This window comes from Cibotium barometz, chromosome 15, assembly GCF_041138505.1.
Source record: "Cibotium barometz isolate CiBa-2024 chromosome 15, ASM4113850v1, whole genome shotgun sequence".
NCBI lineage: Eukaryota > Viridiplantae > Streptophyta > Polypodiopsida > Cyatheales > Cibotiaceae > Cibotium > Cibotium barometz.
In genome coordinates this window covers 21,328,543-21,344,196 of record NC_141060.1, presented here as the reverse complement: position 1 = coordinate 21,344,196, position 15,654 = coordinate 21,328,543, and the positions used below count along the sequence as shown (strand labels likewise).

The 15,654-nt window shown below is 43.4% G+C and overlaps 1 protein-coding gene across 2 annotated transcripts; it reads left to right on the top strand.

Moving 5' to 3' along the window:
• The first annotated feature begins 289 nt into the window (after positions 1–289).
• LOC147631049 (uncharacterized) lies at positions 290–2,919 on the top strand. Of its 2 annotated transcripts, XR_015267457.1 has the most exons (5): positions 290–796; positions 873–962; positions 1,043–1,187; positions 1,271–2,262; positions 2,355–2,918. XR_015267457.1 is itself a non-coding variant. In XM_086809030.1 (4 exons), the coding sequence occupies exons 1-4, from the start codon at positions 449–451 to the stop codon at positions 1,438–1,440; spliced, it is 753 nt and encodes a 250-aa protein (XP_086665156.1). In that variant the 5' UTR covers positions 290–448; the 3' UTR covers positions 1,441–2,919. The 2 variants fall into 2 exon arrangements, 1 of the variants encoding a protein (XP_086665156.1); XM_086809030.1 differs by having other exon boundaries at positions 1,271–2,919.
• The last annotated feature ends 12,735 nt before the right edge of the window (positions 2,920–15,654 follow it).

The window sequence follows — 15,654 nt, the reverse complement described above, 5'->3', positions numbered from 1 at the left end:
TAGGTGATGTAATCTATTAAGATGGTGAAAACTTAAAAGACATGGGAAGGTGGCGTCTTGAGGCAATTTTTTAAAAAGTATACGAGTAACGAGACCTTAGCGTGAGCTGCTTGGTGTAGCACGCTAATGTGTGAACTGACAAGTCAACCCGCTATGGAGTGCGTTATAGTATATCACGACGTAAACGGCTACCGCAGAGAATCCCTACCAGCCTTGTGCGAATATGCGCGTGTCAATGATAGAAGACGCCAAAGGACCCGCGCAATCATTCTGCTGCTCGCATGGGAATTAGCGCATGGCAATTAGCAGATGTGGGTGAGCTACATAAGAGATCGCCTCGGAATCGCACCTCAGTGATCCAGGCGGTACCTCTTATCGGTTTCCCACGCACCTATAGCCATTGTTGCGTTTCCAGTAGTGACCTCGTTGCATCAGCGATTCGCTTATAATGCACAACACAATGATGGGGCATGCAGCAAATACACGCACTATGCTGCGGCTTGTTCTAACGCTCACGCTCTGCCTCATGATGGGCGCCCCTATTTCCCATGGCCAAGACTACCTGGAGCTGTCTGTCACCACGCCTCTCGACGATGGCTATCCCGAGGGCACATCCTGGATCACCCTAATGGGGATGAACAGCGTGTCGGCGCTGGAACAGGGTTCTCCCGGTTACTTCTGGGGGGCGGTTCCGGCGAGCGCCGTGGAAGCCGCTTGCAAGATGATCGAGAGTGGCGTGCAGACAATCCCGGCCACAGTGACAGCTTACGGCGCCACCAACGCTTGGAATTTGCAAGTATGTGGAATTTTCTCATCGTGGCTTCATTGTAGTTATTCGTAAGAATATTCAGAACGTGCCTTAATTATTCCAGGTTATAGCGGTTGGTGGCTGTGACGCATCCTACAATTCCCCAGTGGGTGTGGAGATGGTCTTCAGCGACGACACGGGACGCATCAGCGCTGTATGTTAATTTACGTTTCTGCTACAGCTTCGTATAACTTTACGTCGATGCTTATACGAATTAAATCTGCATGCCTGTAGCTCGTCTGCGATGATAACGCTCCCTCAATCGGCTGCGCCATGTACAACACAGGCGACGACGTAATGAAGCTGTACACGCAGGGCTCCAACTACTACAGTGACTACGGAGGCCGTCGCCGGCTCCTAGACAACTGTGCGGCCTCAGGTCTGCATGCTTGCTTAAGATAACCCTTAGATAGGCCATTGATCTTCTCGCCTTATAACTGCATTACACAATGGTTTGTGCAGGTGCTGTGAAGGGAGTCATTGGGAGCGTTCTTTCCTCAGCCCCTTGCTTGAGCACGGGTATCTTGGCACCCTTCTGTGCTATAGGAGTCATAGGTGTATATGCTGAAATCGGTGCTGCCGCTCAATGCGCCGCAGAAGCGGCCTCCAACTGCTTCAAAGGTACTAGCTAACCCTTGCACTGGGCACACTTTCACCTCAAGTGCTCTAAAGATAGCCCAATATTCAATGTTCTGATTCGGCAACCTCCACAACGGTTCCCAACAGGAAATGCCTATGTGATCACACCCACAGGTGAGAAAAAATTGATGTCCGAGATCGCCATTGGAGACAAGGTATCAGCTCTCCCTCTCTCGCTCAATCAATCACACACACTCTCTCTCTCTCTCTCTCTTCTCTCTCTCTCTCTCTCACACACACACACATCCACACCCACACAATGACAGAGAACGCTATTACGTTATCTCAGGTTGGCGTTTGGAATAGAAAATTGGAGTTTAGCGATGTATATGCCATGGGTCACGCTGATGCAAATGCTTCATCAATCTTCGTCCAAATAAGGCTTCAATCGAGTGAACCTCCGTATGAATCGAGGATGCTTGAGCTTAGCCCACTACACTTTGCTATCACTAGCAGTGCTTCAGGTACACTATATCCTAGGCATCCTCATTGAAAATGTTGAAGGGCTTCTACTCTCTGTTGTGAACTTTACGAAATCCATGCTACAAGCTGACATGCCCCTCTTAAACTTTAAATAATAATACGAATATCTTTCCATATTAAAGAACAGTAGGAAATAGTAAGGAGACATTAAATGTCATACTTTTAAGAGGGGGAACTAATCATACCTTCTTTGAAAATTTGACTCCAAGGAGCTTCAAAAGATCACTTAGGAGGCAATATCCTCTACAAGTATGCAAAAGATGTCTTGATCAATGATCGAATGTGGGTTTGGAATGAGTGGAGTGGTCGCTTCTCTCTTTACACTGTCACAGGTGCACTATGCTTTCTAATATTAAAAAAATTGTCCCCATATAAAGTCATAGACCAATATTGACATGGTGCATGGTCTCAACAACTTTCACAGGCCTTGGCATGGTGATTGAGAGAGGTCTCTTTAATCCCTTCACTCTCAAAGGCACAATCGTGGTAGATGATGTGGTGGCCTCTGTGCATAGTGATTGGTTCCTTGATGAGGTGTTCAGCATGACCAAACTTACAAATCTACTACCTTGGGTTTATCAAGTATGAGAGCCTTTTTTCCCCACACGTTGATTTTTGTCTAAATGATTCTCATGTTGTGTAGAATTTTCTATTGCATGTCCATTTCAAGAAGCCTAACCATGTATTTGTGTGTAGCAATGTTTGGCACCTGCCAGGATGATGTACTTTATTCTTGGAAGGAAACTCTATAGAAAAGGCTATAATCTTATGGATGCGTTCGTTGAAATCCCACAATTTGGCACAAACTATGGAATGGAAGTCATGTTGTCTATGTTCACCTCCACCATACTCTTCCTTTATTTTGTCCGACTCCAATTTCATAAAAGATGTTAGAAAACAAGATTGGTGGATGTTGGTGTCAATCTAATAGGAATTTACATGGGGATTACATGGCCATTGGCCATTGTATGATTATGATTTTTTTTTGACTTGTTGATCAATCACATAACTTCAATAAAGATACGATTTGCCATTTTGAAGTATGCACATCTAGTGCCTAGTGATGGTATTTATAAGCTATTTGAAAGCACCTCTTTACTTCCAAATAGTTTGAAAATAGAAGTAATTAAGAGCTCTATGCGGTGAGGTGATGTGTCCCACGTGGTGCAAGCCTACCGTTGTGGCTCAAGGCATGTCTCTCCCCCGGTTGGCTCTGGACTCAGATATGATTTTCATTAAGTTCTGCTCATGGTCTGGGTGGAGCCCGTGAATCACCCTGCTGATCATACGGTTCTCCCCTCTCCCTTTCTTCATCCTCAGCTTGCTCCAGTGCACTGTCACTGGGCTTTTGAATTTTGCAGATCTTTGGTGCCCTCATTTTCTCGAACAGGTGTAGTTGTTGGCATCGGCACATAAGGATTGCTTCCGACTCTGAACCTAGCCAGTTGAGTGCACCAGTAAGCAGTGGCTACCCAGGAGCCATAAGCAGGTCGATTCACTTCTATTCTTGCCTTCAGAAGTTTTTCTGCCAGCCATTGAACATCCATATCCAGACTGGCTTTTTCATGCTTCACGCTTCACCTGAAGACCCATTGTGTTTATGGCTATCATTGTTGCCCAGTTGATACTGAGGTCTTGCCTCGTCCCGGATAGATAGTACTGGCATCGTTGGGAGTGGCAAGCCTACCGATGGTTCTAAGGCCTTCATCCTTATGAATGGTGGCTAATGGTAGTTCCAAACTTATTTGTTGTTCTTCCCAAACCTTTCTCCAACATCAGTGTGCCAGTCTGAGCAGATGTTGTTGGTAGGGTGCTATGGCTAGCTGGTTGCTGGTTTTCTGATGGGCCCTGAGGCTCAGAAGAACACTTGAGCTAGCATGTGCCTGAAGTGTTGGAATCGCAGTGATTATTTGCCTGGGGGTTAAGGCAGGCTTCACCAGTGTGCCCAGTAGACCTTTAAGTTTATCTTTAGCTGACCCCTGAGACTGGGTGGCTGCCCCCTTCCTAAAGCTGTGCATTAGTGCCAGGGCCCCCTTCTTTGGTGTCTGGGAGGAGCTGGGTGGACTCTTCCTGGCTCGTCTCCTGCCTTGATGGTTGGCCTTCTATCCTGGCTTTTTTGAATCCCTGACACTCAATGTTTCGCTGGGCCTTTTCTTCCCCTGAGAGCCCTTCGCCATTTGCTCGTACAGCTCTTGCCAGATGGGTGCACAGGTATATAGTTTTTGCCCTTTCTCTTTCACTATAGCCATCTGAGTGGTCATGGACTTTTCCAGCATCCTGGCCTAGTCGCACTGGCCTCCCTCAAAAACCCTCACTGCCTCCATGAATACCTCCTTTGAGAGATACTTGTCATCCTTTTTGAGGCAAACTGCTTGAGCTACAAACTTCATCAGCCTCTGGTGTTCGTTCTTCAGGCTCTGGGTGGGCACTCCCTGGGCTCCCTTTTTCCTTTTTGCTACCTCTTCTTCAGTTTCACCTAGATACTGAACAACCATTTCTGGTGTCCAGCTCTTCCCTGCTAACTTGTCTGGTAGTAGCCCTAAGTGTTACTTCAGACTTTCCTTTGATACTGGAATTGTGACCCCTTTGATGCGTGTCCTTGTCATAGTTTCTAACTGCTTTTGCAGCTATCTCCTCATCTAGCTCTTCCCTGCTAACTTGTCTGGTAGTAGCCCTAATTCTGATGCATGTCCTTGTCATAGTTTCTAACTGCTTCTGCAGCTATCTCCTCATCCAGCTCTTCCCTGCTAACTTGTCTGGTAGTAGCCCTAAGTGTTGCTTCAGACTTTCCTTTGATACTGGAATTGTGACCCCTTTGATGCAGGTCTGATGTGTGTCCTTTTCATAGTTTCTAACTGCTTTTGCAACTATCTCCTCATCCACCTGGTTTTGCATGACTCTGTACACAGAGTGTAGAGTTCCGCTGCTTCAAACTCAGCTTTGTCTGAATCATCGAGCTCTGGGACTTTGATTCTGACAGCTTTAGGAATCAAAGCCATGTCACAGCAAGAGACAGCAAAGAGATGGGTTCTATGGTTTTGTGTTTGCGGGTTCGTAGAAGCAGAAGACAAGCAAGGAGAGAGCAAAAGCGCGTGTGCAAGATTATGATGCGATGAATCATTATTCGTTTGTTTTACCTCTTTGTTTTTGCTATCGCGCATTGCCATCGAGGTGCGTGCAAGAAATCCTACCAGAAATAGCATTAAAAGCACTATACTTATTTTCATGATACTACAAGCGGCATTATTATTAAATCCGGCCGCCCTCACATTCCTTGCTTTATCATGATTACCTTTAACGGTCTGGATTTCTGCCACATCAGCCTTCCTTTGAAGTTGTTTGGTTCTGCTCAGTTTCCAGTTCAACTGTCATCTGGCCTGATCCTTTTGTTATGGGGTGATCAGTTTGTGCTTCCTGATGAGTTTCAAGGATCTCCTGATCTTGATGTCTTACTTGATATTTCTTGCTTTTTCCTATGTTGACCCGCTCACGAAATTCCAACCCCTTCAGGTCTCTTAGTTGGACTGAACCATTTTCATACATTCTCAATATTTCATAGGGTCCAGTCTAGTCTGTAGTTAGATTTTTTCTTTTCCCATCTAGCTTGCCAGGGTACCACAGTACCAAATCACCCTCTTTGAAGTCTCTTTTCTTCAAGCCGCGATCATGGTACGCTTTCATCCTCTTCTGAGCAATCACTACAAGACAATGCTACCATACACTCATTCCATACACGCGATAAATTACGGGCGCATGTATGGTCGCGCATGTATTTGAATAGTATCGGGCACGTGTATATTGGCATTTAAATTTCCATGTATATTGGCATCTACCAGCGCGTGTATATTGGCATCTAAATTCGCGTGTATACTGGTTTCAGAAACGCGTGTATAAGCGCGTGTATATACACGCAATTATACACGCATCAATACACGCTTTATTAAGAAAAACTGAATTCTTTTACAAAATTAAAAACTATTTTCTTTAAACCATCTCATAGTACATTACAGTATATATCATTACACAATCCCACTACATGCATTTACAACAATGAAATATATTCAAAAATAAATCATGAGATAATTAAAAGACAACATATACAATAGAAGTGTCATCAATTTAGAACGATACAGTGATGGATTGGTTAGGGTTCGATCTCATCTTCAATAAGATCCATCCTTGCCAAACGATCAACATCAATATCCATTTGATCAATTTGTAAGGCTACGATTAAATTTATTCCACTATCGATATTCTGTCCATTGATAATGGTATCGATGTCCTGATCATCCTCATCAACATCACCATCATCCTCAATGGTAGGGTCATTCTCATGATCATGAGAAATGGCACGCTCATCCTCATTATCATGATCATCCTCATTCTCATGATCATGAGAAATGGCACGCTCATTCTCATTATCATGAGAAATGGCACGCTCATCCTCATTATCATGATCATCTCTTATTTCTTGATCATCGATCACAACATCTTCATTGGCATGTTCGACATCATCTTCATTGCGGCTTGTTACATCCTCCATATGCTCCATATCAGTGAATGTATTATACATCACTTTGGAACGTGGTGCAATAGGGATGACGTACCACCATTTAATGTCATGCACCATTGGCAGATAGATAACCTACTCAAATACACATACCGCAGTAATTAATTAGCATATCAAAAGTCAAGGGGTACGCGAGCTTAGATATATATGTACATGAAACACATTAGTAAAAAAATGCATACCTGCTCACATTGTTGTGGCAATATGAGCCTATCTTTCTTTGTTTGCCAAAACTTTGTAGAGTCAATAGTTACATAGCCACTTGCATGGCATTTTATCGTTGCATTAGGCCCTTTTTCCACCACGTTCATTTGCCATTTGACATCTAAATATGTCTTGGATTGTGCCACAATAATCATCCATTTTTTCATTAGCTCCCTCAAAGCTACTAATGACACCGCAATCTTGTGTATTCCTCTTTTCATCAATTCTTTGTGTTCGAAAATGCTTGCCTTCACACCATATAGCATTGAACATAGTGCATTGGACCAAAATAGAAGCAATATTTGTGTAAGCCAAGTGAATAAATATTAAAAGCAAATCACTTACAACTAATGCAAAACATTAGTTCTATGTACCTTTAACATGCATCCTCGTGCATACTCCCATTCTTCCACCGTGATATGCAGCCCCTCGTCGCTCTCTGCTCTCTCCATTTCCTCATGCAACCAATCAACATGGATATCATTCGGAAGTGTTACTAGATGCTTAGGGTACGCCTTACGAGAGCCATGTTGCCTCCGAAAGAGAGCTCTTTCTACTTGCCTTTTTGTCTTTGCATCCTCATATCTTGTAACCCATCTGCTCATCACATCACTATTAAGGATGCAAGCTCGGGGGGGTCACTCACAAAAAAATGTGAATATCACGTGCGTTCAACAGAAGCATATTTTTAATTTATGAAACTTACAGAAATATATTTACATAAGGGTATGATTTAAAAAAATTTAAATTTTTTTTTACATATTCATAAAGAAAAGGGGATATTATATAGATAAAAAAATTCAGAGATAAGGGATTTAAAATATAGGCCTTGAATGCACGTGATAGGGGTATTCTACATATAGTGACCCCCCCGAGGATGCAAGTGAAATTGAGATCATCAATCAATGTTCTATCAATTACTTTACTCTGTCCTTTTCCTTGAGGCACAATAGAGGTCATCCTCAAGTCCTCTTCATTGCTCCATAGTCATGGCAAAGAGCTGTCCACTTGACCAAGAAATTCTGAAATATATATAAGAGACTCTTGTATCAACCAACCCTCGGCCATGCTTCCTTAGGACCTTACACTTTGCCTTACAAAGTCTTTTAAGGTCTTCATGAAGCGCTCCAGGAAGAACATCCAACGTGCATGCACAGTGCCACACATAAAGCAATTTCATCCACTAAATGCACAATGAGATGTAGTTGACTTGTGAGAATGGTTCGCGGAAAAGTCTCCTCTACCAAACAAACCACCTCCACTGCCATAACACGCGCATCATCCAACGTGGCTGGATTAATTGCTTTGGAACTAACATATCTGAAAAATAAATGAATGTACGTTATACCTCATGCACATTCATTTTGCAAGGTATAATGAAGGGTGATCTGACATGGGTTTTACATACCTCACAAGCTCGCCCATCTTATAAATACATTTTTTCAAACTCTTATTTGCACAATGGTCGATGCTAGTAGGTAGTATAAACTGCGCACATAAGAGCACATGTATGTATGGTTTATGGCATTACAAAATTTAATTTCAACATACAAGACTTGGAAAACACTTACTTGGAGCGTCTTGTGCCAATCGTGGGACTTCAACCCATATAGTTTCTCAACGCCTCTTTTCTTAGTGGTTGTAAAGGCTTCCTTCAATGATCTCATGCATCCAGTGGGAGTACGCAAAGTGGTGATGGCTTGCTTTACCTGCTTCTCCTCTTTCTTTGATATAATCCATGGTGCAGGCAGAAGACGAACGTGCCCACCCTCCTCTCGTGGCCAAGCTTGACACATATGTCCTGCGACCCGCAAGTCCTCCCGTACGCTAACATTGTCTCGTTTACCAATAACATGTTCCCAAATACCAGATCCCACATTCTTGAAGATGTGCATGGGATCAAGAAGATGGTTGATCTTAAGATGGGTCCAATATGGTAGCCGAAAAGAAATGGAGTACCTACACAAGGGATTGCTCTATGTGACCTTTAATCCAATTAGAGACTACACAAAACAAGATTGAAAAACATTACTATACCTGTTCATGCCATCTAGAGGAAGAATATTTGTAGACTCCCAAATACGCTTCCAATCTTTTGCACGAAGTGTTTGTGGAGGAATGTTACTCTTACTAGCAACATATTTAGGATGATCTGACGGGAGAAATCGATGATGATTATCGAATATGGTCTTACACAAACCGTCAGCATACTCGTACTAACGAAGGACCACAAACAAGACATGCATGTTTACCCGATGTTTTCAAACCTGTTAAAATATAAATAAAAGTTAGAATAATAAAGTCAATAGTTATAATTAATATAGCCACAAGGTATTAGAGTAGGGAGGTAATTAGAATTCTTACCAGAACAATCGCTGTATCCTGGAAAGTCATGCATTGTCCACATCAACACTGCTTTTAAGTCGAAGTGTCGAGAGGAGGGAGGCCTACTAATGTCCACCACCGCAACACCTCTCCATAGTTCCTCCAACTCATCAATCAACGGTTCGAGATAAACATCCATATGCTTGACTTTATGTTTCCCTGGAACTAGAAGGGATAACAAAAGATGTCCCTTCTTGATCGCCATTGATGGTGGAAGGTTATAATTCACCAACACAACTGGCCACATGCTGTATGCGGTGCTTTTGAAACCAAATGGATTCACTCCATCCATACCTAGGCCAAGTCTCAAGTTTCTGGGCTCTATTTTAAAGCTGGCCCCCTCATCTTCAATATGCTTCCAAGTAGGAGTGTCTGCGGGAATTCTCCACATGCCATCATCCGATCGATGTGAGGAATGCCATGACATGAGCTCTGCTATGGATTTGCACTTGAACATGTGTTTGATGCGAGGAATTATAGGAAAGTGTCGCAAGACTTTACGAGGTACATCAAAACTCTTCACATCTGTTCTATACCTTGCTTCACCATAAGTGGGACAATGTCAAGCCTCCTTATGTGTCCCATGAAAGAGAATGCAATCATTGACGCATGCATGTATGCGATCATAATCCAATCCTCCAAGAGATGTCACATAGCGCCTCGCTATGTCGCTTGAGGTGGGTAGTCTATTTCCCTTTGGAAGCATGTTTTGATAATAGCTTGCATCCAATATCATCAATTAGTCCTAAACCCTAAACCCTAAACCACTAATTCAAATTTGCAAGTTATAATGCTTACTTCAATAATGCGTCAAGACTTGCATTGCTCCATCCATAAACTGTTTGTATATTGAGTAGTTCAAGTGAAGCACGTAAAATAGAGAATGTGCACCCTTCAAAAACCGGTGTCGAGATGAAGCCTTGTAAAGATGCTCTTGTTCCATATCATCATCATCCATACCTTTGGGATCATCCTTAAAAAGATACCGCACCATATCATAAACACTTCCTCTTCCACAACTTCGTGGGGTGCAGGGCTATTGTCATCCCTTTCCCACTCATCTCTGACAATAGATCCCGAAGCTCCAGCATCATCTCGTCGATGCTTTGCGTGCTCTCTCCGCGCGTAGGGCACCATGTTAGGGTGTGGTACTGCATCCTGCTTCAATTAGAGTATATATATTACAACTCCATTAATTTAATTTGGATACCGAGTCATTTGAATACTATCAATTTACATCTACTCACCTCTAAACCTGTTTGATTCCATTCTCCATACATGGAGATGTGATTCAAGGTAATTTGACATGCTCGTACAATGCATCCTTGACATCGATTACACATACACTTGATCCTTTGTCCCAACCACACATCGCGATTACGATGACGCATTGTCTCATCCTCACCAGAACTGCTTGAGGAGGTTGATGATATCCTATGTACAAACCAAAAAACACAAAATCATAATCAATTTTTAATGAAAGTATAAAAATCGTGTGTATTAACGCGGCTACATCCTAAAAATCGTGTGTATTAACGTGGCTACATCCTAAAAATCGCGTGTATCAACGCGGCTACATCCTGAAAATCGCGTGTATCAACGCGGCTACATCTTGAAAATCGCGTGTATAAACGCGGCTGATTTATTATAAACGCAAAAATACACACGCTTTTACACGCGACGAACTGTTCAACCTAAAAATAACCCACCTTCCCCAAATAAACATTTTCAAAATATAGATCTAGTCTCCTTCGTCGTCGCCTCTTCCAACAGAGCACTAAACCTAAGTGCAAGGAGCAGACAAGGAGCACACACGGGTGAAGGAAACCAGCCAAAATGAAGACTCACTTTTTCAGAGGTGAGTCAATTTTTTCCTTTGCCCTGTCTCTTTCCTTCCATTTTTTTATGCTATTGTCTCTTTCCTTTATGGGTTTGTCTCCGTCCTTCTCTTTCTCTAGTTGCCATCTGGTGAACGATTATGACAGGGGGCGACAGTGGGCTTTTTATAAGGACGATTTGTCAGAGGTCGGTCGCTTTCAAAAAACAATTTTCGCAGGCCGCGTGTAGGAACGCGTGTATGTCTGCGTGTATCGTGTCTGCACAAATGGTTCACGTGCATATACACGCGTTTTTGGACGGGTGTATATACGCGTTTTTGGATGGGTGTATACACGCGACTGTGTTTACCCCATACTATGGTCTTAGAGCTGATAGGTGGCTTGGATGATGGTATTTGTGTTTGTGCTGATTCACTTGGTACTAATGTGGAGGTGAACTATGGCTTATGTGATGAATACAAGTATGCTATCATGATGACTTATCTCTCAATGTGAGTCAAGAGACAGCCCATGATGTACATGAGGATGGTGATAGTCATGCATGCAATAATGTGTGTGCAACCTTTGAAGATAACCACAAAAGATGGATGTTGTGGTGATAGTGATGTAGTTTTTGAAGAGTTATAGGAGGATAACTCTATAGTTCTGAGTGTTGTTGAAGATGTGAATTCTCTAGATAGTGATGTCAGTTTGATGGTGGAAAATCATATGTGCTAGCTTGCATTTGTGCTTTGATGCAATCATGTATATACTTTTATTTTTGCAGATTCTTTATGGATCCAGGTTCTTCATCCGATCCATTTGCGTACAGCAATTGGCTGATGGAGATGCTAAATCATTTTGGGCGCCATCCTGGTCCAGTTTATGGATCCAGGTTCTTCATCCGATCCATTTGCGTACAGCAATCATATATATACTTTTATTCTTTATGGATCTAGGTCCTTCATCCGATCCATTTGCGTACAGCAATTGGCTGATGGAGATGCTAAATCATTTTGGGCGCCATCCTGGTCCAGTTGAGCTTACAGAGTACATGTATGCCCATCCCCCTCCTTCCATGCCTGGTGTCTATACCCCTACCGCGAGTATCTAGGGCACTCCACTGCCGTCTATGCCTACGAGTCCGACGAGACGGCATGCAGCTTCTCCTCTTCCACGCCCACCGAGGAGACATACCTCGTCCCAGACACACTCACGCACACCCTCCCAAGCACCGTCACGTCAGGGCTCACAGCCACCATCACGTACTCCCTCAGAGCCACCGTCACATTAGGGCTCAGAGCCACCATCATGTACTCCCTCAGAGCCACCGTCACATTAGGGCTCACAGCCACCGTCACGTAGACAATCCCCCAGTTGTGACTCCACCCATAGCAGTAGGAAGAGTGGGAGTGGAGGATGCAGCGGGTGCTTTGGTGGGGGAGGTAGTAGGGCATGCGGTGAGAGAGGAGATAGAGTGAGAAGAGTTAGAGGAGACAGTGAGGATGAGGAGGAGATGAGAGAGGTGGAGGGAGTGATCTGCTATGATGTGACGGATAGGGGTGGGATAGTGATGGATGCGAGGGGGAAAGAGGTAATGGAGTACATGCGTGGGGTAGTATCAAACTTGTATAGAAATTGTTTTATCAGATTTAAAGATCAAAATAACCGATTAGTTGGGGAGGTGATAGAGGCTGTACATAGTCGGTACCCCAATCCCCCACATGCTACATTCTCGGATGTATGGGGAAGGACGCGAATAAGGGAGGTCTTAAGTAATAAAAGATCTCACCTTAAAAAACTCGCGTCGTACGATGACGGGCTAAATGTAGCTGCAGGTGGCTATCCCGTCGAGAAACCTGCCAACTGCGCACAAACGCGAGTGGAAGGAGGCAAAGAAATGAGCAGAGGGTGACGTGAAGAGCAGGGAGCATGTGGAGGCATGACGGATCCAGATGGAGACCATTGGATCTTCACATTTCGGATCTGGCGGCGTCGAGTCATGGGAGGCAGAGTTCGTAATAGGTATCTTGCCACTTTATTTGATTGTTTACTTAATTCATTGATTCTATGATTGTTTTAATCTTACAAATTGGGTTGATTATGATACAGCGACGGGTTACGGGGTGGAAGCCCACAACCCACGATACTGGGTATGCTCACCGGCATAGCAGTCGTGACACGTGGGCCCTCTTCAGAGCCAAGGGACGTATTACGGACGCGCAGTTTGAGATGGCCATGAGACCATACGGTTGACAGGTACTTGAAAACTCTAAACGAATGATTTTGGTTTATTGAATTACATATATATAAACTTATATACCATATATTACTTGAACAGGCACAAGCTGCTGTTGATGATCCACCCGCCACCACTACAGAGGGTGGACGTGAGCACTACTCATCAGACATTCCGACCGATGTGAGCTCATCTGATCATGGAGGGAGCAGCGAGTCATCATCTGGGTCTGAGTAGTACTCAGACTTATAGTATCACATTACATATTGAGGATGTGGTTGTATATATATTTTTGTAACTGAAGCCATGGGCTACTTCGACATATGGACTCCCTTGTATATATGTGTACACATAAAATTTTGATAGTAATATTGAATCGTGAATAGATAGTATTGCATTCATGTCTATCTTGAATCGTGTATTAACAATGTATGCATTCATGTCGTTCTTGTCTTAAATCTTCCTCGTGGATGGTCCAATGCACCCAAAAAAAAAATCCAGAGAGTGTTATTGGGTGCTGGAATGCTGGAACAACATTCAGGTACCAAATAGCACTCTCTGGATTTTTATTTTGCTCTCTGTTCACGTGTATAGACGCGTCAACTTTGCAAAAAGTCACGTGTATATATGCGGATAATCTGTAAAACACGCGTGTATAGACGCATCAAATCTATGAAATACGCGTATATAAGCGTAGCTAAACTGACAAAACGCGTGTATACACCCTTGTATCAGCGCGTCTAAGTGCAGCTAAACTGACAGAACGCGTGTATACGCCCGTGTATCAACGCGTCTGAACATTCCTATACACACGCTTTTACACGCATGTCTCTGGCCGCGATTATACACGCGCTGATATAGGGGCCCGCTACTTTTTTTCACAAGTCATTTTTAGTGGCTAGGAGCGCGGGTATGAGCCCGATCCCTTGTGAATCTCTTGCTCCCATAGTGCTCTTTGCCTTTGCTCATCCAGATTTTCTAATTCCAGTAATCTTTCCTTCAGATTGGTATTAGGATCTATTTGATATTGAACTGAAGTCTCGGGGGGGTCACTCGTATAAATATGTAAGTATCACGTGGGTTCAACAGAAGGACATTTTAAATATTTAAAACTTACAGAAATATATTTATAGAGGGGATTTATTTATTGTATTTTAAAAAAAATTTACAGATTTGAATAGGAAAGGATACATTATATTCACTAAAAAATTCACAGATAAGGGACTTTTTAAATAGGCCTTAAACGCACGTGATATAGAGGATTTACATATAGTGACCCCCCCCGAGACTGAAGTTCTCAGGGTAGGGATGGTAAATTCAAACAGGATGATTGCTTCCTGCCCAAATGCCAATCTGAAGGGGGTTTGCTTTGTAGTCACCTTGAAGGCTGTCCTGTAAGCCTAGAGCGCTGAATGTAGATGCATGTTCCAGGACCCCTTGCTCGTTTGCGCCATCTTAGTTAGTATCCTTTTCAGTGTTTTATTCGTGCTTTCTGCCTGACCGTTGCATCTGGGATAATAAGTCATTGCCTTGAGATGCTTCGTTTGGAACACTTCAGTCAAAGCAGCTACCGTTTCATTCAGGAAGTGGGTCCCTTGATCACTGACCAATTCTAGAGGACAGCCATATCTGGTGATGATATATTCGTATAAGAAATCAGCTGTCTTCTTGGCTGTGTTGTCTGTTAATGCTTTTGCCTCAACCCACTTCATCACATAATCAGTTGCAGCTATTATGTACTTATGTTTCCCAGAGTTTTTGAATGGCCCCATGAAATCAAATCCCCATTTCATGAAAGGAGCCAAGGGTTGTATACTGTGTAATGGTCCCATATCGTTCAGTAATGGGTTTCCCATTCTCTGGCACACATCACACCTTTTGACCCACTCCTGTGAATCCTTGAACATTGAGTCCCACCAGTAGCTTGCCTGAAGCAACTTCCTGGCCGTGACTTCCCCTGACATATGGCCCCTAGCCTCATCCTCATGGGCTCCTTCCAGTAGCACTCCTCTCTCACTGGATGAGACACACCGTCTCAGTATCCCATCCTTCCCCAGCTTGTACAACGCACAAGCTGCCCAGGTGTAGTTCATGGCCCTTATAATCACTACCCTTTTACTTCTTATAGGCCATTCAGCTGGTAGCTCACCAGTGCGTAAATATTCTGTGATCTCCGAGCCATCTGTATCTAGCTCCAGTTTGAACAGGGCAGCATCAGGAAGGTCGTCCAGAATGCGGATCGTTTCCTCAGCAGGTGTCGCTCTGGACAGAAAGTCGGCTCCAAAATGATTTTTTCCCGGCTTGTGGATGATTTTGAAGTCATATTCTTGAAGCAACAGCATCCACCTGGACAATCTTCCTGGAATAACCATCTTATTAATTAAATACAGCAGAGCTTGATGGTCGACATAAAAGACAAAGAAACTCCCTAGTAAGTAATGGCAGAATTTTTGTATAGAAAAGACCATGCCTAGAGCCTCTCGCTCAATTGTGGTGTATGCTTGCTCTG

Bases quoted from the DNA above. Each gene is read 5' to 3' on its own strand.
- LOC147631049 (XM_086809030.1), top strand. From the start codon at position 449: ATGCACAACACAATGATGGGGCATGCAGCAAATACACGCACTATGCTG. The intron at 963-1,042 runs GTATGTTAATTT...GCATGCCTGTAG, and splicing joins ACACGGGACGCATCAGCGCT to CTCGTCTGCGATGATAACGC. The intron at 1,188-1,270 runs GTCTGCATGCTT...TGGTTTGTGCAG, and splicing joins AGACAACTGTGCGGCCTCAG to GTGCTGTGAAGGGAGTCATT.